The sequence below is a fragment of the Stenella coeruleoalba genome, assembly GCF_951394435.1.
Source record: "Stenella coeruleoalba genome assembly, chromosome: 16".
Taxonomy (NCBI): Eukaryota; Metazoa; Chordata; class Mammalia; order Artiodactyla; family Delphinidae; genus Stenella; species Stenella coeruleoalba.
This window is the reverse complement of record NC_137162.1, coordinates 76,500,575-76,526,528: the sequence shown is the minus strand read 5'-3', so window position 1 is coordinate 76,526,528 and position 25,954 is coordinate 76,500,575. Positions and strand designations below refer to the sequence as shown.

The following is a 25,954-nucleotide window of genomic DNA, read 5'->3' as shown; positions in this document are numbered from 1 at the left end:
TTATATTTGGGTTGTTTTTTGTTAGGAAATAGCATTTACTTCTTCTTCAATTAATTCCATACTTTATTAGTACTGATATTAATCACATAAATCATTCTTTAAAAGTTTCCGTATTTGAAAATTCTGTAATCTCGTTAAGGTCACTAGGGTAACATAAATAATTGGAAAGGGTTTTCTTTGGTTATCATGAGTATATTATTCAATAAAACTAGGCTTGTACAGAACACAAATGCCAAATTATATACAGCTCAGTAATCACTGAACTCACAGGTAAGCTAGTGAACGGGCTTGAAGAGCTGAAAGTATGCTACATTGTGGTATATGCAAGAGTGACAGGTATTGAGTACTCTGGGAACATAAATGAAAGGACAACTAAGTAGGATGGGGTGGATCAGGTAAAGCTGAAAGAGGAGATGACATTTAGGTTGATTGTTAACTGTTGAATGACAGATCTCAGGGTACATTTGCTAGGAGAGGGCATTCTAGACAGAGGGTGAGAGAAAGTGAAAATACATAGGCATGAAAGTGCTGAAGGTTAAGGAATTCAGTGTGACTGTAACAAAGGATGCTTCTGGGATGTGGCTAGAGATGAATATGGATGGAAGGTAGTCCAAGTTGAAAAGGCCTTAAATGCCATAGTAAGAAGTGTACACCTATTCCCTAGGCAGTGGTGCCTTACTGGAAATTTGAAGCAGGGGATTGAGTATAATCAAACCTGTTTTGGGAAAATATGTTGGTAGTAATGTGGAGAAATATCTGCCCTCTAAAGAATGAGAGCAGGTAGTGATAATTATCTATCAACAATCCCTTACTGTCCACACGGGAGAAGACGATGAGATTCATGGAAGTCATCGTAAAGAGAGAGTGAAACGTAAGAAGGTGTTTTAGGGGAGAGATTAACAGAATTTGTCAATGAATTGGATTAATAGGATTTGTTGAAATTGGATTTGGTGCTCAAGGAGAGTGAAGAATCAAAGATTAATTTCTTTTTTCTTACTTTTTTTGGGGGTGGACAGTATAGTTGATTTACAATGTCGTGTTAGTTTCAGGTGTACAGCATGGTGATTCAGTTATGTGTGTGTGTGTGTGTGTGTGTGTGTACTCCTTCAGATTCTCTTCCCTTATAGGATATTACAGAATATTGGGTATAGTTCCCTGTGCTATACAGTAGGTCATTGTTGGTTATCTATTTTATGTATAGTAGTGTGTATATGTTAATCTGAAAAGGATTAATTTGAATAATTTTCGTTTGGCCAGCGGAGGGATACTAATACAACAACAAGCAGAAGAGCCTGTTGAAATTCAGGAAAAGGAATTGAATTGAATTGGAATTCGCAATTGTAAACGATGAGATGCTGGGCACCCCTCAGGGTGAATTTGGTAGACAGTTTTACCATGCTGGCTCAGCGACCTTGGACATATTTCTTAAACCATGTGAGCTCAGTTTCTGTAAAACGAGATTCCAGCTGCCACGGAAGAGCCAATACAATATGGACTAAAGGAATCTGTGATTTTTGTTAAGTAGGAGGGCTTTAGTGACCTTTCCAGAAAAATTTCAGTAAAATGATGGAAGAAGCCGTAGTATTTTGTTCAAGATCATTCAATTCATATTATTATTTGAGATTGAACGTGAGGGAAAGGAGGCAGCAGGTTTGGATGACTGAACAGGGAGATCAGCTTGGTGGTTTCTGACCACCTAGAGGGGTGGGATAGGGAGGGTGGGAGGGAGGGAGACGCAAGAGGGAAGAGATATGGGGACATATGTATATGTATAACTGATTCACTTTGTTATAACACAGAAACTAACACACCATTGTAAGGCAATTATACCCCAATAAAGATGTTAAAAAAAAAAAAAGTTGAAATTTGACAGAAAAGTGGTAGTTTCTCAGAACCCAGACTCTGCTATTGGTCTATTTGACATTTATGTTTCGTGTTTCATAGATATTGCAAATTGTATTATGTCCGAAACTGGACTGCTGACCATCACTCCCCCCTCCTCCTGACTTACCTGATCGAGTCTTCCTGATCTGTCAGTTAATAACTCAGACCCCAAACCTTGGAGTCATCCTTGGCTTCCCTCCTTTACATTCCACATCCCAGTTCCACCCCCCGGCAAATCCTCCACCTTCTGTCCTCTCCCACCACCCCTCCTGCCGATCTGCCCTCCATCACCATCATTTCCCATCTGTATTTTTCGCCACTAGCCTCTAATTCATCCTCACCCTTCTGTTTATCATAGAACAATCCGAGTGACTGTCGTTATTTTAAAATAAAAATCAGACCATGTCACTCACTTCACTGCTCGAAACCCTAGAAACCCTGTTTCCCTGAGAGTAAAAATAAGAGGTCTTATGATGGTTCTCAAGTTCTAAACCAGCTGACCTCCTCTAACCCCTCTGACTTCACCTCCTCCTGATGTCCCCTCCTTCACTCCACTGCAGCCACCCTGGCCGCCAGCTCTTCCTCAGACTTGCCAGGCAAACTCCCTCCTTGGGTTCTTTGCATTCACAGTACCCTCTGCATGGAAATTTCTTCCCCTGCATATCCACATGGTTCTTCTCTTTGGATCGTTCTGTAAATGTCATCTTCTCAGTGACACCATTCTGACCACCCTGTTTATTATTACTGTCCTGCATTCTGATTCCCCCATCCTGTTTTTTTTTTCCTCTCCATGACCTCTTTTCTAATAACTATTTAATTACTGATTTTGTTTATTTTATGTCTGATGAAAAAGAAATGGAAGCTGTATGAGGGTAGGGATTTTGTCTGTTTAGTTTCACTGATACATTCTCAGTGCCTGATACAAGTGCCTGGGTTTTTTGTCCCCATTAGCAAAAGAGAATAGGAAAGTAGCTTGAGGATGAGCAAGTCTAAATAATGCAGTAGAGAACGTTCTAGAGGAGAGGAAGAAACCGAAGGTAATGCGGAAAGATGAGGTCATTGTTTTATTGGCCCAGAAGAGGCAGGCAGGGGTGGTATCACGATCATAAATGAATGAATAAACTTTGGCAAAGTAGAGACTTTTCTTTCCCTGAGGCCAGACTGCAGGAATTGGAATGGTTGAAGATACATATTAGAGGTGGAGGAAGGTGGAGGAGAAAGAAATTGTGTTTCTTGTTTAACAGTCAGGTTTATCTGTTGAGCTGTCTCTGGTCTATTGCTGGTGACTCAAACCTGAGAAACCTGATGATGAGTGAGGGTGTGAGTAGTTTAAGGATGGATGAAGTGGGTGACAAAGGACAGACAATAAGAGAGGGAGAAAGCCAAGTGGATGTGACCAGTCTTTCGGGATGTTTGGATGAAGGCAGCTAAAGACATGCCCAGCGTCCCTGAGGACCCAGCTTGGTAAAGGAATAGGAAAGATACATGGTTATACTCTCTTGCTCTTGCATTCTCAGTGTGCCATTGAGTATATGGGAAGGAAACATCCCCAAATTTTCTCCACTTGTCCTTTCAGAAACAGCTCAACCCAATTTCTATTAGTTTTTGTATTGACTCTGCTCAACACGTATCGTATCTGTCATTATCTCTTTCCTGTACAGAACTCTAGTCGTCACTTTATTGATCCCCCAGGAGTGTCATCCATTCATTCTTTTTCTGCTTCCCCATCTCCTAGAATGTGATGCCTCTCTCAGCGGGATTATTCAAGAGCGAGCACAAAAACCCCGTGCCGCAGTGTCCCCCTCGTCTCCATGTGCAGTTCCTCTCACATGTCCTCTGGAGCAGAATGCCCAACCAGTTCTTGAAGGTAGACGTGTCTCGAATAAGTGAACGCCAAGGCTGGCTGGTGCAGTGTGTGGAACCTCTGCAGTTCATGTCTCTCCATATCCCAGAGGAGAACAGGTCAGGCCTGAGCATCCTTCACTGTCTGATGGGGACCCAGCAAATTAGATGCCTACCCCAGGGTTCAGGGGTGGTGCTGGGGAAACAAAATGGGGTTTAAAAAATACTGATTTCTTGGGGCCATGCAGACGTTATTTTGTACATCCCAAGTTTAAGTCTATGTCTCAACTCCTTGGTTACGGAAACAGAATTATTATAAGTGAAGAGGTGATTTGATAGTGTATGATTTCTTTCCTCATTCTTGTTTTGCTTATGAGAATAACAGTAAGTAAAAGTTCAGGCAAGTACAGCTGCCATCTGACTTAAGGCAGCTGAGTAAGAGAGTATCACAGAACTGTAAGACAGTAAAGAGGGAGTCAGAAAAATCACTTAGTTCAGTCCTTTGTTTGACAGATGGGAAAAACTGAGACCAAGAGATGTCAGTGAAAGAGCATTGTGAAGATACCTTGAGGGCTTTGGAAATAAGTTCACACGCATTCTAGACAGTCATAGTAATAAAATAAAGTACACTTAGTGTTCAGAGGTGGCTTTGTTTATGATTTTCAGTTTTTCCATGTGACAGCCAATTAAATTGCAGAGATTTCATTTTAGCAGCCTCATTCTCAGTAAGTTTGGGACCAAGATTTCCCTCCCAAAATATCATTAAAAAGTTAAGTCACAAACTGAGTGAAAACATTTCATGAAAACAATGCAAAGACACACATATTTGTTATTTTTCTTATATTTTAAAACTCTACTCTTAAAAAGCTGTAGGAGCTATGTTCATTTTTATATATTTAGACATGCTTGGCACTTTTATTTCTTTTTAATACTTTTAAAATTTAACCTGTGTTTCGGAAAACAATTGGTCAGTTCCTCAACAAGTTAAATACAGAGTTACCGTAAGAGCCTTCAATTCCACTCCTAGGTATATACCCAAGGGAAATGAAAACATGTCCACACAAAAACCTGTACACGAATTTCAGAGCAGCATTATTCACAGTAGCCAAAAAGTGGGAACAACCCAAATGCCCACCAACTAATTCGTGGATAAATAAAGTGTGGTGAATCCGTACTGTAAATCTATTTGGCAATACAAAGGAATGAAGTACTTATATGTGCTACAAAATGGATGAAGCTTTAAAACATTATACTGAGTTTTTAACTAGTTATACTACTACCACATGTTATAGGATTCCATTTACAGGAAAAGTCCGTAATAGGCAAATCTTTAGGGAGAGAAAGTAGAATAATGTGTACTTAGGGGGGGCAAGGGCAGTGGACCTGAGGAATGACTGCCACTGGGTACTGCTGGGTTTCTTTTGGGGTGAGGAAAATGTTCTAAGCTTAGGTCAAGGTTATGGTTGCCCAGTTCCATTAATATACTAAAGCCATTGAATTATTTATTTTAAGTAGGTAAATTGTATAGTATGTAAATGATATCTCAATAAAGCTGTTTTCAAACAGAAGAAATCCAAAGAAAAATTAATCTGGCCAGGTGAATTTTTTTTAATCCATTAAGTATTTGTATATTTTTAGGTGGAATAATTAGAGAGATACAGCATTCATAATGTACTCTTTAGAGGATTCAATTTAATTTCATACTTTTTATTTTATGTGAGAAACGTTTTATTGGAATTTTGCAGCTAATGTTTTACAAAAATTACTCTGCAACCAAAAGAAACATCACATTTGGGAACGAATTTTTCTTTATAAGGGAAAATATTCTCTCTCTATTAAGCAGAGAGTTTTAAGGTTGTGATTTAATATGTTGGCACGTTATGGAAACCCAACATACACTCCTGCCATAGTAATGTATCATTTATGTTAATTACCTGTGATAAATTATATGCAAATGAATGGATAATTTAAATTCTTACTATAGGCTGTAAAGAATTTGAGTCAATTTCCCAAAATATATGAAATGCAAATTTGTAAAAAAAAAAAAGTGTCACTGGAATCAGGTTGCAGAGAAGGTAAGGATAGGAAAATAACAAAGCCAGGACTGGTCCACAGTCATTCACATCACACCCTGATATGCCTGCACATTGGTTTCACACTTCGTAGAAGCCAAAGAAAAATCTGATGAGTTTCAAAATTCAGATTCCAAAATGGAAATGCCGACTAGTATTCAAGTAGAATCTGTTGCTCATGCCCCAAGAATATGACAGTTAACTAATATTTTAAAAATTGAGGGCTTCCCTGGTGGCGCAGTGGTTGAGAGTCCGCCTGCCGATGCAGGGGACACAGGTTCATGCCCTGGTCTGGTAAGATCCCACATGCCGCGGAGCGGCTGGGCCGGTGAGCCATGGCCAATGAGCCTGCGCGTCCGGAGCCTGTGCTCCGCAACGGGAGAGGCTACAACAGTGAGAGGCCCGCGTACCGCAAAAAAAAAAAAAAAAAAAAAAAATTGCATGGTAGTAGATGTATGTCAGTCCTCTGTTTCTTTCATGAGATATCTCACTCATGGTTCATAATTTAATTCACTTATTTTTGGGGTTGTTTCCCTCTTTAACTAGGCAGTAAGCTGCCTTAGGGCAGGAATCTTGTCTGTATTGTTCACCATCATTTCACCAGTGCACAGTGATCAATACATAATAGGTACTCTGTAATATTTGATGAATTAAAGAATGATATTGAGTCATGAAGGAGATTTCTCCCCTGGAGACGTTTAAAGGCTATAATGAGTTGTATTAGTCAGATTTTACTGTAATGGCAGCCCCCGAATTTCAGTGGCTTGCAAAGAAACCTGTATTTCTTGCTCATGTTACAGGAGATTGTGGGTCCCCTGCAGCCCTGCTCCAGGCTGGGGGGATGGTCTGCAGATGTGGTTCATGTACCTTCTTGCCCCCCTGATGGGGCAGCCCTGATCTGGGACGTATAGCTTCCACGGTCAAGGGTAGATATGAAGGAGGGCTAACAGACCTCTTAAGAGTTTTCTTTTCCCTTGTGGCAGATGTTCTATCCAGTTACATTTTATTGACCAAGGCAAGTCAGGTATAGGCAAGCCCAAAGTAACTAGGGTCGATAAGATGACTCCATCTACAGGGAAGAAGGGGGAAGGAGAATATTTACTGACAACAGTGCAATTTACAGCACGTGCTAAAGATGTGCTAGATGGTATATTTGGCGTTGTGCTTATAACAGATGAAACAGTGAGTTATTTCTTTTGATCTCCTCCAGTTAAAGCCATTGTTCATTAATGTATGAATATTGCTACAATGGGTTGGTGTGGAAAGACAGACTAAATTAGTTGTGGTATATCTTTTGGTTTGTCTTGACCTAAGTCAGGTTATGAGAAGTAGACTACAACTCCTTCCGATTTCTCCCATTCATTCATTCATTCATTCCTTCCACAAACATGTATTAGTGCCCACTGTGTTCCTGGCACTGGATAGAAAATAGTGAGCAAAACAGACATGACCCTTACCTTAAAAGACTGGTCTGGTAGGGAGGAGGGGTGCTTTATAGGAAAGAACATGGCATCATAAAATGAATCATGGGGGGTGAATTGGGAGTGGCAGCAGCAACGTAGATTGTAGAGTTCTTATATATTGTTTCTAGAAACTGACATTTTGAGATTGATCAGACGGTAGACTGAATTGCGTTCTTCAGTAAGGACCTAGAGTACAGATATTTTGTGTTGCTACAGTAAACGGGTTTATATATTTTGGCCATTAGGCAGGCTGAGGGAAGGGTAACAGTCTTCTTGGGAGATTGAAGAGCCCAGTTAAGATATGGGAATCCTCCACTGCACCTTGAGGTGGCGGGGGCTTACTCAATTATACCTTTCCAAGAACTAGGTGCTAGCAACTGGGCCCAGCAGATGTGTGGTTTCCTGGAAGTCTAGGTGATACACAGGGTGGGTAATTATTTGCTAGGCATTTTATAAAGCATGAATCTTCCGACTCTGAGAGTCAGAAGGTGGAGTCTGGAATAAGTCTGCACCATCAAGCCACAGTGGGTTTTAGCAGAATGCCTGTGACCTGAAAAGCACAGGTGCAATGGATAGGTGGTGTGGACAGGATGGCAGGGTATCTAAGGATAGTGACAAAGCTGAACAATAAATAATCACAGGTAATTATTCAGTACCCATCGTGTGCTGGGCTAGGTGCTGGATGAATGCTAAGAACCACAGTATATAATAGCCCCTGTCCTGATGAGCTTATATTACCGTCTCACCAAGGATACATTGCAAGATGAATGAGTGATTCCTTGATTATCAATATATCAAGTTTCTACCTTTAATACTATAGTGTTGCCCATGAACAATCTATGTAATTTAAAGAGTTTAGAAAAATTAGCGCATCTAAAGGAATTATGTGCTCTTAAAATAGATTTCCTTTTAAAAGGAATGACTTGACTTTAGGTATATTCTGGACAGACGCTTAAGGTTTAATTACGTTGAAAGGTCATGATGTGTGGTAGAAGCAAAATGATCTGATATAAACTCAGATTCCCAACAGAAACTTTGCTGAGTGAAAATGTGCCTAATAGTGTTTGTTTCATGAGTTGCACATACCTGGTGGAAACAGGGTGGCATTGGCATATGTTTGGGTCCGTGAGGGACGTGTAAGTAGGTAAATTATGTCAAAGGAATTATCCCTCTGTTTACCTACTGACTGGTTATACTCAGAGCTGATCCTAAAGTTGGAGACAAAGCAACGTAGCCTAAGGCTAAGTCTTCTGGCTTCTTGAAGCAGGTTAGCCAAATTGGAAAAGGAGATTCAGGATTTTTCGAAGAGTGCTCAAATTCTGAAAGGAGGGGAGTCCCCGGGGTCAGCTTGAGACCCAAATATCTAAAAGAGATGTTCAGAATCCTGAGATGATGAAGAATGAAGACAGCTCCAAGCACTAGTGACTGGAAGTTTTCAACATCAAATTCTATCTGGAAGAAAACTTAAAAACATCTAGAGCTGATGTTTTTAAATCTATGCTATCATCAAACATGTCGCAGAAAACTAATTTAAAAAATAGTGTCTGTTTCCATAACTTGTGACATCAACGACGTATGCACATTTCTCCTCTGATGGAGAATCGTTTTCAGTGTCCATGTTTAACTTCTCTTGTCCCCAGATCTGTGGACATCCTGGAACTGACCGAGCAGGAAGAACTGCTGAAGTTCCACTACCACACTCTCCGGCTCTACTCGGCCGTCTGCGCGCTTGGGAATCACCGGGTGGCCCACGCCTTGTGCAGCCACGTGGACGAACCGCAGCTGCTCTACGCCATCGAGAACAAGTACATGCCCGGCTTGCTGCGCGCCGGCTACTACGACCTGCTGATTGACATCCACCTCAGCTCCTACGCCACCGCCAGGCTCATGATGAACAATGAGTTCATCGTCCCCATGACGGAGGAGACAAAGAGCATCACCCTCTTCCCCGATGAGAACAAAAAGCACGGCCTCCCGGGCATTGGCCTCAGCACCTCCCTCAGGCCATGGATGCAGTTTTCCTCCCCGAGTTTCGTCAGCATTAACAACGAGGGTTACCAGTACAGCCCTGAGTTCCCGCTGGACATCCTGAAGGCCAAGACCATACAGATGCTGACGGAGGCCGTGAAAGAGGGCAGCCTTCACGCCCGGGACCCCGTCGGGGGGACCACGGAGTTCCTCTTCGTCCCTCTCATCAAGTTGTTCTATACCCTGCTCATCATGGGCATCTTCCACAACGAGGACTTGAAACACATCTTGCAGTTGATTGAGCCCAGCGTGTTCAAGGAAGCTGCCGGTCCCGAGGAAGAGGGAGAGTCGCCAGAGAAGGAGCCCTGCGCGGAAGACTCCAAGCTGGAAGGAGCCGCTGAGGAAGAAAGCAAAGGCGGTAAGAGGTCCAAGGAAGGCCTGCTCCAAATGAAACTGCCCGAGCCAGTTAAATTGCAGGTAATCAGAGAAAAAGATTGCAGTGAATTTCACAACCTATTAACACTGACCTTTGTCTCTTTTTCTGTGTGTGTGTGTATTTGTATTCCTGGGTAAAGATAGTTCTTCATAAAATTAACCAACTTCCTGTTACGCCTGGGGACATGCCCATCTAGTTTTCTTGCATTTGGAATGAAGTTCATGTATTTTCCAATTGAGTCAGTTGGCATATTTTTTTGTATTTTTGTCAAGGTGGTTTCCTTGGTCCGCCCGTCATACACGTCTGTGTGTGGCATGTCGCTATTTCTCTGTGTGTATGGGTGGCTGTGCATAATTGTGCATGTGCGTGTGTGTATGTCTGTCTGAAAGGAGCATAGGAGATGGGTTTTTGTCCTGCCAGTGTTACCGAGTCCAAGCTCATATCGCTCGCCGCACTGTCCAGTAAATCGGGAGACGAGGTATTGGGGCAAGGAATAGTGACTTTATTCAGAAAGCCAGCAGACCGAGAAGATGGGGGACTGGTGTCCCAAAGAACCATCTTGCCTGGGCTGGGATGCTGGTTTCTTTGATAGAGCAAAGAGGGAGAGGTGTGGAAGTAAAGTTAAAACAAACAAACAAACAAAAAAAGGGCAAGAAGTTATTGCAGATATTTCTTGGTTCTGGCCAGATTCAGGAGGGGATGTGTTAATTTCTTCTTCCTGCAGCCATTCACAGGGGGCCTGGTCGATGTTTCCTGTGAGCTTAAACAAAGGTATTTTAGCTTAATATTCAGGCATGGGAGGCAGGGTCCCTGGAGACGGACCATTATGTATACTTTAAGCAACATCCCTTTAGTGATCAACTTGTAGCAAAAGCAGTAGAATATAAAGGTTAAAGTAAAGGAAACGAATCCAATATGGAGTCAAATTTGTTCTTCCCTGTTACACTTCTTCTCCCTCTTATTCATTCGCAGTTTCCTTGCGTCTCCTTGTTTCTGTGGATGCGTTTCACCGACATTTTGTTGGAATGCCTGAAATGCAAGGCTTTCACTGCCTGTTCCCAACCCCACCTCTACCCTTCCAACCGTAGGACGCTTGCTCACCAGTAGGTGCGTCCATTCTCACACGCAAGAGTTTACTTCCTGCCTGTGTTTCTAGAGAATCAAAGACCTTGCCTGTCTTTGTGCTCATCCAGGTGTCCCAAGGACCTCTTTGGTTCATTAGTTTGTTGCTTACATCCTTGACACCCTTTTTTTGCTCTTCCTTCCTTAGTCAGCCCTGATCAAGGTCTTCCTCTGAGCCAGGCACTGGGTGCTGGCTGAAGGAAGCTCACTGTCTCTGGGGGAAATATACACTTCTTTATATGTATTTCTGTTAGAATATCTTATTGATCATCGCATTAAATGCTCAGAAGGAAAAGAATGGATTTCTAGAAGAAAGAAAATTTCAACTGGAATACTGTGAGTAGGGTGAGGGAAGGCCTTTCTGAAAGGGTGACTTTTTAGCTGGGGTCAGGTATTGAGTAGCGGGAGCTCAGGACTTGTGAAGAGGGAGGGGAAGAGTGTTCTAGAAGCTTTTCACGTGGAGCACGGAACATGACAAAGGCTCTGACTCGGGAAGAGACCAGACCAGCGTCTGTGGGGAAGGAGGGTGAGATAGTAGGCAGAAGGCAGTTCATACGGAGTCTTGCTGTTTGCTAAAACCAGCCATACGGTGGATTTGAATTTTATTCTAATTACAATTAAAACCTCTGAAGACTTTTAGCAGGATAATTTTATTCTGAACATCTCAGTAGAGCTCTCTGTGAGGGGAGTAAGAGAGGGTGGTCATCCAGAGGCCACTTAGTAGCACGCTGTCATGCTGGTTCAGACCCGCGGGGGACAGTGCTTACACTGGGGTGGGACAAAGCCAAAGTGGATGGAGAGAGGGACATAGACACTAGGGCTGTCTCAGACAGAAATGGCCATGTTGTGGATGGTGATAGACAGGGTTTTAAAGTCCTCTTTAACACTGCTGTGTATTTATATCACAATTGGTATAAAGTGTATTTAAATGTTTCCCTGAACTTGGGCAGAACATTCTCTGGAAGGCATGTTTCTACTGATGCGCCGTATCAGTTAAAAACCCTTTGGGCTTCTGGTAAAAGAATACCCAGCTGACCATTTAATGAATAAGCAATAAAACCACTTAGTTAAAGTCTGGAGGTAGACAGTTCTAGAATGAATGTAGTAGCTCAGTGGTGTCATCAGGAACCCAGACCTTACTATCTTCCTGCAATCCTCAGTTTATGGTTTTTATCCTAAAGTGTGTCACCTCCTTCTTCCTCCAGTGATCATGTCATTAGCCAGTTTTTGAAAAGAGGATATTCTAGCCTGTTAGGAATGGTGAAAAATCTTTCCCAGACGACCCCTTGCAAACTTCTCTTCGTGACCTCATTTGCCTCTAGCTGCAGACGAGGCTGGGACAGTAAGTGCTCATCAGAGGGACATCAGAGGGTATTTGCCATTTGGTCTTAGACGAATTACGTTTCATCTCCTGGGACCGAGCACATTGCTGTCTACATAAAATCAGCATTCTGTTAATAAAGGAAAAGAGTTGACAACTAAGCATGTCTGCCACAAATTTTGATTTGATATACATTAACTAAGTTGCAGAAATTAAATTTGGTGTCTTTTTAATCGTCTCTTTAGATGTGCCTGCTACTTCAGTACCTCTGTGACTGCCAGGTCAGGCACCGGATAGAAGCCATTGTGGCCTTTTCAGATGACTTTGTAGCCAAGCTCCAAGACAATCAACGATTCCGCTATAACGAAGTTATGCAAGCCTTAAACATGTCGGCTGCACTCACAGCCAGGAAAACCAAGGAATTCAGGTCACCGCCTCAAGAGCAGGTATAAGAATGAACTGAAAGGTCTTCCTTTTACTTTGGGTTTTAGTTCATTCAGGTTCCACACATTGCAAAATGATACCGGAAGTTGCGAGCGTATTTTTCTCCTGTTCTCTTTAAACTGGCTACGTTCGTTTAGTCAGTATTCATAGGTCTCACCAAAATTGCCTCCTTATTTGGTCTCACCAAAATTATCTAATTATCTGTTAGTTCAGACAGATGAGAGACTTATTAAAAGGTATCAGGTGTATTACGGACTCTGTGGAAACCACTGTGCCGGATTCTGAGGTTCTTCAAATGGGAATAATATCCAAGCACAGGTGGGTCTTCATTGGCTGGCACAGCACCGCCCCAGCTAATAGGCACCCTTGACTCCTAGGACTTAATACTTTGCATTTTGTGTCTCCTAGAAGAACCCAGTGTCACTGCCACCAGTCTTGCAGGAATAGCGATCACCTCTTTGTGGTTCTTCCTCTGGTTGCTCACCTCCAAACCCAGGTCTCCCTTGGGTGCAGCAAAACCAAAAGCCTATGCCTAAACCCAAGAATGAGCTAGTCTAGGATTGTGCATTTTCTGGCCTCCACCTCAGGATGGGTCTCATAGTGTGAGATATTACCAAAACGTAGCTATGGTGGTCACAGGGTATAACTGACAGATCACGTCTTCAATATCTTACCTTGCCATTTCCCTCTATGTCCAAGATACCTCTGAATGAAAGTGTTTAGGGACTAATTGCAGAATTTATCTTTTTCTCACCAGAATGTAATTTCTTTGAGGGAAGGGACAATGGAATCTTGTTTATTGCTGTAAACAACACTTACTGAGGCAGAGAACAAGTCCAACCTCTCCCAGAGTAATTCCATTTGTTAAACTACTATTGGGAGAATTGTGCTTCTGGAAAGATGGAGTACATGTGCCTTTCCCTATTCTTCCTTCTAAGTACAACTGTAACCCTGGACATTACATAAAAGACAACATAAGAAGACTCTGAAAGATAGAAGAAAGAGTGGCTACGGAAGTTGGGAGCTGAGGAATGACGTGGTGGTGAGTTCCCTGGGTTTTCTTTTTGCCTCACCTATCCCAGACTTGGAGCTAAAGAAGCCGCCAACGCAGAAACACCAGCGGGCATAGACAAGAAAAGCCCCAACAAGTGCCTTCTCTGTCTAGCCAAAGGACCAGAAAAACTTTTTTCTAGCAAGACAGAAAACTTTTAGGTAATGACCATGCTACTCCAGCCAAACACCACAGTAAACCCTGTGCCCCACCCCCTACCCAAACCAGCGGACACTGAGTGGAGCGCTTAGACTTCCACTCTCACCAGGCTGTACACAGGTGCTCCAACTGGGACGGTGGGGAGCTGGGACTTAATCCCTGCTGAGTGGTGACCTACCCCTTCCTGAGTGTCAGTAGAGGCCAGGGAGGGAGATATACCAAGGCACTCTAACGCTTTCCAGCCAGGGTTGTGTGAGTTCAGGTCCATTGGGGACCTGGATCTCCCAGCCTCACACAGCAGAAACAAGGTCTCCTCTCTCCTTCATGGAGGTCAAGTGGAGAAATGAACTTTCCACTCCACCTGGCAGTTATGAGGCGCCCCAGCCTCTCCTGCTGGATAGTGTCAGAAGAAGCCAGAAGTTTAAATAAGAACCAAAGTCTCATAACATAATACCAGGAGTATCCAGGTTTCAATTACAAATCACTCATCACACCAAGAACCAGCAAAAACTTGAATGAAAAATGACAATCAATAGATACAAACTCCGAGATGACAAAACTAAAAAAAGAAAGTTGCAGCAAAAAAAAAAAAAATAGAAGATACAAAGAAGAGCCAAATGGAAATTTTAGAGCTCAAAAATACAGTATCTGAATTTTTAAAAACCTTCAGTGGATGGACTTAACATCAGAATGGAGGAAAAAGAGAAAAGAATCATTGAACTGAAGGGAGAACAATAGAAATTACCTAGCCTGAAAAACCAGAAAATAGAGTAAAAAAAAAAAAAATACAGCTTCAGGGACGAGTGCAAATATAGCAAAAGGTATCATATTTGTGGCATTAGATTTCCAGAGGGATAAGAGAAAGAGTGAACTGAAAAAATACTTGAAAAAATAATGGTTGAAAACTTTTCAAATTTGGCAAAAGGTACAAAGATAAGAGATTCAAGAAACTGAGTAAATCCCAAATGAGATACCCCCCAAATCTAAACCAAGACATATCATTGTCTTTAGTTTTCAGAAGTTTGACTAAGAAAAATCTTGAAAGCCCTGAGAAACAAATGACACTCATAGGGGAAAGACAATTCAAATGACAACGGATTTCTCATCAGAAAATATGGAGGACAGAAGGAAGTGGCACAGCATTTTTCAAGTGCTGAAAGCAAAGATCTGTCAACCAGAATTCTATATGCAATGAAAATATCCTTCAGGAATGAAGGGGAAATCAAGACTTTCTCAAATGAAGGAAAACTACCAGAATTTGATTATTCTGCAAGAATGCCTTCTTTAAACAGAAGGGAAATGATGAAAGAAGAAAATGTGAAAAATCAGGAAGGAAGACAAAACAGCACAAGGTGTTAAGGGTAAATACAATTTCCTTCTCCTCCTGAGTCTTCTAAATTATGTTTGATGGGCAAAGCAAAAATGGTAACTGTCTGATGTGTTCTAAATGTATGCATAAGAAATATCTAAGGCAGTTTTATTTTCAGTGGAGAGAATAAGGGACATAAAGGAAGATAAACTGGTAAAATATGGATACCAGTAGACTGAGATAAATTATGTATATATTAATATAATATCCAGTGCAACCACTAAAAATGCTATGCAAAGAGATACACTAAAAAATACCATGGATAATTCAAAATGGGATCCTAAAATAGTTCAAGGAACTCAAAGCATGTTGGGAAAAATAAATAACTCAGAACAAACAGAAACATACCAGTAAATTCATGAATATAAATAATCTAAATACACCAAGTAAAAGACAGAGATTGACAGAGTGAATTTGAAAAACTTGGCCTAACTACATGCTGCCTATAAGAAACTCACTTAAAATATAATAATATAGATATGTTTAAGGTAAAAGGATAAAAAAGGTATGTCATGAAAAACTAAATTAAAAAATTAATCAAAAGAAGGTAAGAGCAAAGAAAATTATCGTAGACTGACAGGAACATTACAAAAGGATAAAAGATCAATCCACCAGGAAGACAAATGTGTATGCACTAAACAAAAGAACTGCAAAATATGTGAAGTGAACACATATAGAACTGAAAGGAGAAATACACAATTGTGGTTGGAGACTTCAACACCCCTCACTCAATATTTGAAGGAAAAGCTCGATGGAAAATCAGCAAGAATGTAGGAGAATACAACACTGTCATCAACTAGCAGGATTTTTGGAGATTTGTGGAACACTCCACCCAATAACAGAACACACATTTTTTTTTCAAGTGCCCATGAAACATTTGCAAAGATGGACTGTATCCTGAGCCATGAAACAACCTCAACAAATGTAAAAGAATTGAATTTTTTTATACAGAATGTTTTTTTGACCACAGTGGAGTCAAATTAGAAATCAGTAACAGAAAGGTAACAGGTAAATCTCTAAACACTTGGAAACTAAACAACACACTTCTCAATAATCCATAGTTTGAGAATCAAGTCTCAAGAGAAGTTAAAAACTACGTTGAACTGAAAGAAAATGAAAATATCACATATCAAAATTTGTGGAAACAGCCAAAACTGTGTGAGAGGGAAATGTATTGCATTAAATACTTAACATTTAAAAAGAGAAAAGCACTCAAAGCAATAATCTAAACTGCCATCACAAGAATTGAGAAAAAGAGCAACATAAACCCAAAACAAGTAATACAGAACAGATGAGAAATGAATGCAAACTGAAAACAGGACAGTTACAAAAATCCGTGAATCCAAAAGCTGGTTATTTAAAAATATTTGTAAAGTCAAGAAAACTCTAGAGAGATTGACAGAGGAAGAAAGAGAAGATACAAAGTATCAAATCAGGAATGAAACAAGATACTACTACAGACCCTACGGTTGTCAAAAGGATCATATGGGAATACATATATCATACTGTATGATTCTACTTATATAACGTTCTTAAAATGCCAATAGTATAGAAATGGAGAACAGATTAGTGGTTGACAGGAATTAGGGATGAAGAGCAAGCAAGATGGAAGTGGGTGTGGTTATAAAAGGGTAACAGGAGGGATCCTGAAATGATGGAATTGTTCTCTCTTTTGACTCTATCAGTGTCGGTATCCTGGTTGTGATTCTGTACTACTGTTTTGAAAGATGTCACCATAGGGGGTAACAGGGTAAAGGGTACACAGGATCTCTTTGTATTACTTCTTACAATAGCATGTGAATCTACAATTTTCTCAAAATAATAGTTTAACAAAAAATTCAAATACAAAGGTCTAAAAAGAAAACTTACAATTGTTTCCTAAAGGAAAATTATGGAACAGACTTTTCTTCATTTATGAATTTAATACTATTCTTCATTTATGAATTTGATACTATTGTATCTAAAACTAAAACAAATGGAAGAAAGTTTCTTGCAGTTTGTTTAATTGAACAATTAATGTTAGAAAAAAGCATAGTTATCCATTATATTACTCTTCAATTATGTTTGGTTTTTCTTCTTCTTTACTGTATCCTTCTAAAAATAGTTCTTGAAAATATTCAATAAAGCATGGAAATTAACTAGGAAAAAAAGAAAATTTAGGAGAAGCATAATAAAAAAATTTAAAAACCAACACTTAGATCTTAATTGATTGAAGAATGCCAAGTATACAAAGGTCTAATATTGTGGAATTGAGAAGGAGAAAGCAAAAGACATGACCGTTTTTCAGCATGCTAAGATTTGAATGATTTATTTGTGGTGTTTGTTGGATTGAGTGATAGATAATGAGTTTTCATCTGTTGGGCAACCAGCTATGAATACTGAAAAACAGATTTTGAGCATCTTTGGTTTTTATGATCTTCTTTGCTGTGCCATTCCTGAATTCACTTTTCTTTTACTCTAGTTCTTCCTCTTTTGTTTTTCCAAACTTTCAGATCAATATGCTTCTCAATTTTAAGGATGACAAAAGCGAATGTCCATGTCCCGAAGAAATCCAAGACCAACTCTTAGATTTTCATGAAGATTTGATGACACATTGTGGTAAGGTCTTCTTGACCTGTAGGCATTAAATTATATGTCAGTAGCCCAAATCTATTAAGGGGATTCTCCCTTATTTTTATTCTAAGAACTTTAAAAATGGAATTGATTGGATGTTCTGAATGTGTGGTTCTTTCTCCTTTTATGCGGTGGTGTGTATAAGTCTGCGTCTGCGTCTCAGTGAAAGAAAAGGAATTAGCCATTTCTTAAGTGGTATATATATAGCGCCAGTAATATTATTTTTATCTTATTTTAATGAAGAGAGTAAAATTATATTAATTCAGCTTATGAATGAAGAACGACTGAATGACTGCCGGAAGGTTATACTATACACACACACACACACACACACACACACACACACACACACACACACACTCACACACACACACACACATTTATATATATACTATAAATAAAGGAGTGCTCTAAAATGGTAGAATTATTGCTTCAGACATAAAGTATTCCTTAGTTTAGGATATCTAATATCTGCTCTCTCTGTCCCTCGACTTATTAAAATATCACTGATATTTTTGGAAGCAAGTAAGGAGGATAAAAGACTAGGGAGGTTTTTAGGCAGGGCAGAACTGTAGGTCTAAACAGTGCCCAAGGTCAAGAGATGCCTGAGGGTTAGCCCAAGGAGCACAATTGATTTTGACTCCTAAGAGAGTCTTTTCCCTCTCTGCTTGGTTTTATATTTTGTACTGGCTGCCGATAGCTCTGATATCACAAGAGCAGGGGAAAAAGAGAAAGAAGGAAGAGAGAGCAATGAGTGACTCTTACCTATGAGTGCTAGTGGGCAAGATTGCTTAACTCAGTGCCATCAGCTGTTTCAGACATGGCAGCATTGCTTTAAGCTATGAATGGAAAAACCTGCAAAACCTGAGAATTATTTATCCTAAATGTTTTCTTTAATATTATTTTTTCTTTTCTTCTTTCTCTTTGTTTTCTTCCTACTAGGAATTGAGCTGGATGAAGATGGGTCTCTGGATGGAAACAGTGATTTAACAATTAGAGGACGCCTGCTATCCTTGGTAGAAAAGGTGACATACCTAAAGAAGAAGCAAGCTGAAAAGCCCGTTGAGAGTGACTCCAAGAAGTCGTGTAAGTTATGAAAGGGCACTGCCACAATGACTCAACTACGGCATTTACTCATCGCTTAAATATTATACTAGATGAACCAGTGAGAAAATTGAGTTTGCGGCTTCCAAGAATCAGATTCTTTAGTAGATGCCTGTAGCTGCCAGAAGTAGACAGCAGCCTCAGGCCATATTTGTAGGAACAGATTGAGAGATGGCAGCTTTGAAAAGGTGGATGGGCTCCCTAGAGAACTAAACATTTAGGGATTGGATCAGTCTTATCAAGAGAAGGTATAAAGCATGTAATTTAGCCTTCATATCTAAATATTATGCTATTGACTTTCAGATATTCTTGCATCAAGTTAAACCTTTTCTTAAAGTTTAAATAGATATTGTCTGTAACTATATTTTGGTTCTGAAATATTTTCTAAGGTCTTATGCATTTCTGATTCGTCCATATAATATTTAACTGAAAAGTCACAACTGATACTCTGAAACCAAATAAGCACACTGAGGCAATTGGTCCTTGAGACACTGCACGCTCATCCAAAAGGGTTTCATGAAGTAGGTCTGTGAGATCCTCTGACTTCCTGTCTCACTGCTGAGACTGCATTCATTTAAGATGCAGTGTTGGTTTATTAATGGCTTTTATGGAAAGAAAAAAAAAACTCATGAAAATTTTGTGTTTTTTTCACACTAACTTACAAGGGAAATCTTTTATCTATACAATTACTTCTAAATTTATTCTTCAGTATCATAACCAAATTTGAGCCAGGTCTTCTTCAAAATCAGAGTTCAAAGTTTCTTATGAATCACTTTTTATTATTATCAATTTTGACCTATTAAAACAACATGGTTGTTTGACCTAAAAAGACGACATGGTTTTGAGATACGTGGAAGTATACTGGCATTTTATCTAACTTTTGTATTTGGTTAAAATTGGTAGTTTGTTTTTTCTTTGTTGTTGTTGTTTTAGTATGGTATAGATTAAAACAGGTTAAACAGCTTCTTTTGGAAATCAAACAGTGTACTGATGATAGGAACTAAGTACCTATGTATGAATTAGTCACATCAACCCTACTTAGCTTTGATAATTTTACTATATATTTTAAGAGGTTTGGAAGTTCTGTTGCTTTTAAGTGTGCTATATTGCTTGTCACATTGCAAGTAATCTATGTATGGGGTAACTTTTCAACTTAATACAGTTTCACAATCAAATCTTTTTGAAGACATTTTAAGTGACAATTAGGGATACATATTGAAGTAGAAATATAATTTCATGAGGTTGCTACTACAAAGGACTCAAATGAGGAGACAGTTGGATAAAAAGAAAGCTCCTTGAATGCCCATGGTTAACCTTTATAAGGATATATGATGTCAGATCTTCTGGGAGGAAAAGAATGGAACAAAGAAAATAAAAGTAATAGGACCACTCATTCATTGCCCTATGGATTGCCAATAGTAGTTTTGAAAAAGTGGCTACAATTTTGAAACAGCTTAAATACCTTAGTTTTACGAATAGTTTTTAAAGAAAATACTGTGTATTTTTATCCTTGCATGTCTGTAACTCATCGGTATTGACATGTTGACATTGAAGAATATTTAAATGAAGTTTATTTTTTTCAAAAAAGGTATTTTTGAAATTCTGGCACAAATATTGATACCAGTTTGGCTTATCTGAGATGTGCATTTGAAATGCCCATCTAATGTGTCTTCTTATTCTCCTTTCTAAAGAAGTATCCATAATTACTTTGCAGCCACTCTTCAGCAGTTGATTTCTGAGACCATGGTCCGATGGGCCCAAGAGTCTGTTATTGAAGACCCTGAGTTGGTGAGGGCCATGTTCGTGTTGCTCCATCGACAGTACGATGGCATTGGGGGTCTGGTCCGGGCTCTACCAAAGACCTACACTATCAATGGTATTTCCGTGGAGGATACCATCAACCTGCTGGCATCTCTTGGTCAGATTCGTTCTCTGCTGAGTGTTAGAATGGGCAAAGAAGAAGAGAAACTTATGATTCGTGGATTAGGGTAGGTTATTTACTATTACAACCTTTGTCTTATAAATGTCTTCTTTCTAGTTGTTTATCCCAATAGTAGTACAGTAGGTGCGTTAGTATAAATACACTGTCTAGATTTTATGATCATTAAATTAGATTGTCATTTTTTCTAGAGATTATGTTTTAAAGCTAAATAGGAAAATTGCTCAATTACAAAACATGACTAATTTTACAACTAGATGCTAAGGTGGCTATGATATACAACAAATATCTTAGATTTTATTAATTTCTCAGTAATGTACAATCACATATAAAAAATACAGATTAATAAAAACACAGTAAAATCCACAGGGGGACAAACAGTCACGAGCAGGAAATAACAAGGAAGTTTGCCTATGCCTATTGGGCCTTGAGCAAAGAATGGGGGATAAAACAACTGTTCTTAGAATCCAACATCATAGGTTGTACTTTATGTGGGTTTCGGGGTTAACATTTTTTTTATTGAGTTATAGTTGATTTGCAATGTTGTGTTAGCTTTTGGTGTATAGCAAAGTGATTCAATTTTATATATATATATATATATATATATATATATATATATATATATATACACACATTCTTTTTCATATTCTTTTCCATTGTGGTTTATTACAGGATATTGAATATAGTTCCCTGTGGCATACAATAGAACCTTGTTGTTTATCCATTCTATATATAATAGTTTGTATACACTAGTCTTAAATAGGGTTAACATTTATACCTCATATGTAGTCTAAGGATCCCCAAGCTGAGAACTTAACATATAATTTGGCCCAGAGGTGTGCTTTCTCAACTCAATTCACTGTGAATTCTTGCAGGAAAATCCTACATACTACTAAAGATTAGCCCACAATCAAAACTTGCAAAACACCCAAGGAAACAATCCACCATAGGCAAGGGTCTGCAGATACAATAAAGAGTGGAGTTAGAACACCTCCCACAAGAATTTCAGATCGTAGAATGCCAGAAAGAGAACGTAAAGTTACTGTATTTAAAATGTTTAAAAATAAGAAAGAATAGGGGCTTCCCTGGTGGCGCAGTGGTTGAGAGTCCGCCTGCCGATGCAGGGGACACGGGTTCGTGCCCCGGTCCGGGAAGATCCCACATGCCGCGGAGCGGCTGGGCCCGTGAGCCATGGCCGCTGAGCCTGCGCGTCCGGAGCCTGTGCTCCGCAATGGGAGAGGCCACAACGGTGAGAGGCCCACGTACTGCAAAAAAAAAGACACACACAAAAAAAGGGTCCATGAAAATTTGAAAAATATCCAAATAGACGTTCTAGAAATGAAAAATATAATAATTGAAATTAAGAGTAGTGATTAATAAAAGTATAGATAAATAAAGCTGAAGAGAATTAATAAATTGAATCATAGATCTGAGGAAATTAGTAATGCAACACTGAAAGAGAAGTTAAGAGACATAGGGGACAGTATAAGGAGGTCCAGCGTATGCTGAATAGGAATTATAGAAAAGACAGAATAGGTGAGCTATATGTAGAATGGGAACTTTGATGAGCTATTGGCTTGATGAAAAATATGAATTCACAGATTCCTAGAGTACAAATCATTCCACATCTACAGCTGGACAGACTATAGTGAAACAGCATAAAACCAGTGATAAATAGAATATTTTGAAAGCAAATAGAAAAAGCCAGGACACTTGAAAAGAAACAATATTTAGAATTCTCAGTTGTAAAACTAGAGATCATAACTCAACGAAATATCACAAAGTTCCAACAGAAGATAGCCATCAATTTACAATGTGTTACTCAACTAAGATTTCACCATCATGAGTTTGTGCTTCATGTGGATTTGGATACTGGAGTTTATATTCCATATTTAAGAGTGAGGGCAAAACAAAGATATTTCAGAATGTTTACTTAAAGTCCCTCATTGAAAGGCCTTCTAAAGGCTGTGTATTCTGGAAAAGAAAATGGAATTCAGAAGAATGGGAGGTAATCAATTTCAGAGAGTATATTACTGGTGCATATATGCATATATCTAAGCAATCATTAACAAGCTTGCATGATTTGGGGATAAGAAAATATGAGAGAATTAAAATACCAGAGAAAAATAAAAGCTTAAATTAAGCTGTATGATATTCATAAGAGAAAATACCTAAATGTTAGGCTGTAAAAATCTGGAATGTAGAATGTTGAAAAGTGATGTAAAAGACAAATATTTAGCACCCCCAACCAAAAAAAGCTAATCTGGTTCTCTAAATAACAGATAACAGAGGAGATAATGGTGACTAGTGACATAGGTAAAATAAAACACAAATAATAAAAAGGATTAAAAAAACTCAGCGTTGGCTCTTTGAAAAACAACTAAGGAAATAGAATAACCGATGTTTTCTTTGGCTAGAAAAATAATTCTGAGGGGAAACGAAAGTATGGAAAGACTCAGATTATGTGATATTTATGTACATTTTAAATTCAGAACACGATACTATATATTTCCTGTGGGACTATTAAGTATTTGAAATCATAAAACTGGGAGATTATATTCCGAAAATCATAATGATTGCACACTAAAAAAGTCAGTATACTAATGAGACAAAGAGGGAAAACAGAAAAACCTGAACAACACAAGCTAATGTTCTTTATTTATAATTGTCTGTGCATAAGCCTTTTTTTTTTTTTTGGAATATTAGTACTTAAATCTAACCTGAGGGGACCTCTCCTGAGAAGTGATCTTAATTAAATGAGAAAGAAAGCCTTCCAGGAAATGTAGAGCACTTTCTTTCTTAAATGACCATGTAACAAGTGAGATGTACTATTAACGTATAAATCACTCAATAGGGATAAAACTCAAAATGATTATGAAACAAGATAAAATGTTACTTTTTTGTGGTATTAGGAAGATCCTAAAATGACACATTTAATAAGTGACAACCTGCCTACTGGTGGTAGAATTAAAAATCCGTTTAATTTACCTAGAACTAAAGGCAAATGAGATTTTTCAATTAGATACCTTCCAAAGTTAGGTCATGCAAAAGGATTTGAATTAACAGGAGAACAGATCTCATGATTACATCTGTGGTTTGAGAGTTGAAGGTTCTCTTGATAATTATGCTGCTATCTGATGTGAAGGAAAGGACGTCTTTGTTTACCTTATTCATCCTTGCATTAAATAGATCAGACCTGTATTAGCCCTGGACCCCCAAGTCATTTTTCTGAGTTGTGCTACCTAAAAACTGTCTTCATTAGCACAGACCTAAACAAAGCTAAATTAAAAGTGAAAAACTAGAAAAAAATAAAGAAAAGAAAAGACTCACACTATTCCACTTTCTTGATGTAGCCAGAATAACTAAAAGTTAGCATATGACTAAATGAATAGATGACTGACTCAATTAAGGTAACGTGATTCAAAGGGAAAGTTTCAGGTTTCTCGTTGATTGTACATTATTTTCTTGCTCTGGCTCCGACAAGAAAGTGTTTTATAGAAAAGACTCTTGCGTGATTTGCTATATGTTAAAATAAAAATCAACAGAGCTGTTTATTTGCAAGGACTGCTAAACATTAAGATCTTTAAAAGTACCTTTGCATAAGTATTGTAATAATGTGTAATGCAATAATAATAGTACAAAACATTCTAGGTATCGTCTGCTGCTGTTTCTTTAAATTAAGTGTCCCTTTTAATGAGTTGGATTACTCGTACCTGGACTTCATGTGTATTCAGTGTCTCTGGGAGAATATGTATCCTTTAAAAGCGTTTCGCCAGAATGGTAACATAAATGTGGCAGGAAATAACACTACTGTTATTAAACATACAAATAATGAATATAGTACTAAAAAAGCATATATGAAAAGCAGAGATGCTTACACAACAATTATTTATATAGAAATTTTCATAAGAACATGGTATAACACTGCTTCATATTTCTATACAAAATAAGGTTAAACAAAATAAGATTGAATTTAGATATTCATAAAACTAGGAATAAGTGTCACAAAGTCTGTTTCATGTAAATGAATGTTTACCTATTTAGTACATTTCTTATAATCGAGAGGAGTAGAAGACTTGCATGCTGTTTTTGGTAGGCTGTCAGTATTTTTGAGGAAGACCCAATTGCACTTATGAACTTCTATGGCTTGATGATTGCTCTTACTTTTCCATACATGCCAGTAATTATTTCCAGAAGATTTATCATGATCTCAGATACGTTTTTATTTAAATTTTGCTCTGACTTCTGTGTTTCCCTTGTACCTGTGTTGTCCTTTCTAGGGATATCATGAATAACAAAGTGTTTTACCAGCACCCTAATCTCATGAGGGCACTTGGGATGCACGAGACAGTGATGGAGGTCATGGTGAATGTCCTTGGAGGTGGGGAGTCCAAGGTAAAGGAAACCCTTTGATTCTTGGGATGCCATTTATTGTAACCTCCTAGAATATGTACATGGCATATTCTTAATGAGAACTTCTATAAATTCTATTAGGACTGTTTTTTAAAGAACACTTTTTGAAAAAAATTGGACAAAACTGTACAGACTGAGAGTTGGATATGCTCCTACAGTCATCCCCCAGTATCCACAAGGGATTGGTTGCAGGACCTTCCTGCAGATACCAAAATCCACAGATGCTCGAGTCTCTTAGGTAAAATGGTGTAGTATTCGTGTATAACTGAATGCACATCCTCTCATATACTTTAACTCACGTCTAGATCATTTATAATACCTCATACAATGTAAATGCTATGAAAATAGATGCTGTCATGTAGCAAATCCAAGTTTTGCTTTTTAGAACTTTCGGCATTTTTTGCGTTTTGGTTGAATCTGCAGATGTAGAACCTACAAATATAGAGGTCTGACTGTAGTTTTTTCTTTGATATTGATAACAATTTTTTTTATGCCATGCAATTTGCTATCTCCTAGATTATCCTCACTTCGGGGATATTTAGAAACCTTAAAAGTTAATACTATGCTAATTTTGTAAGATTTTGAATTATAAATCCATTCCCATCACATTAGAAGTCCATAACACAAACATGCTCTTCAGACCCACCCGTTCCCTTGATTCAGACAACAGTTGGTCCCACTAAATTCCTGATCCAGACCAAGATTTGAAGATGATGCTCTATAGCATTTGTTGTAAGACACTAAGGTGCATTTT

At 38.7% G+C, this 25,954-nt stretch overlaps 1 protein-coding gene across 3 annotated transcripts in view; it reads left to right on the top strand.

The window, feature by feature from the left end:
* Positions 1–25,954, top strand: part of RYR2 (ryanodine receptor 2) — a 719,519-nt gene that overhangs the window by 482,306 nt on the left and 211,259 nt on the right. For all 3 annotated transcript variants that reach the window (XM_079900749.1, XM_079900747.1, XM_079900748.1), the window contains exons 36-42: positions 3,620–3,846; positions 8,902–9,706; positions 12,354–12,554; positions 17,624–17,729; positions 18,687–18,830; positions 20,563–20,836; positions 25,068–25,182. In XM_079900749.1, the coding sequence (XP_079756875.1) occupies positions 3,620–3,846; positions 8,902–9,706; positions 12,354–12,554; positions 17,624–17,729; positions 18,687–18,830; positions 20,563–20,836; positions 25,068–25,182 (1,872 nt within the window). The remainder of the gene's footprint in view (positions 1–3,619; positions 3,847–8,901; positions 9,707–12,353; positions 12,555–17,623; positions 17,730–18,686; positions 18,831–20,562; positions 20,837–25,067; positions 25,183–25,954) is intronic.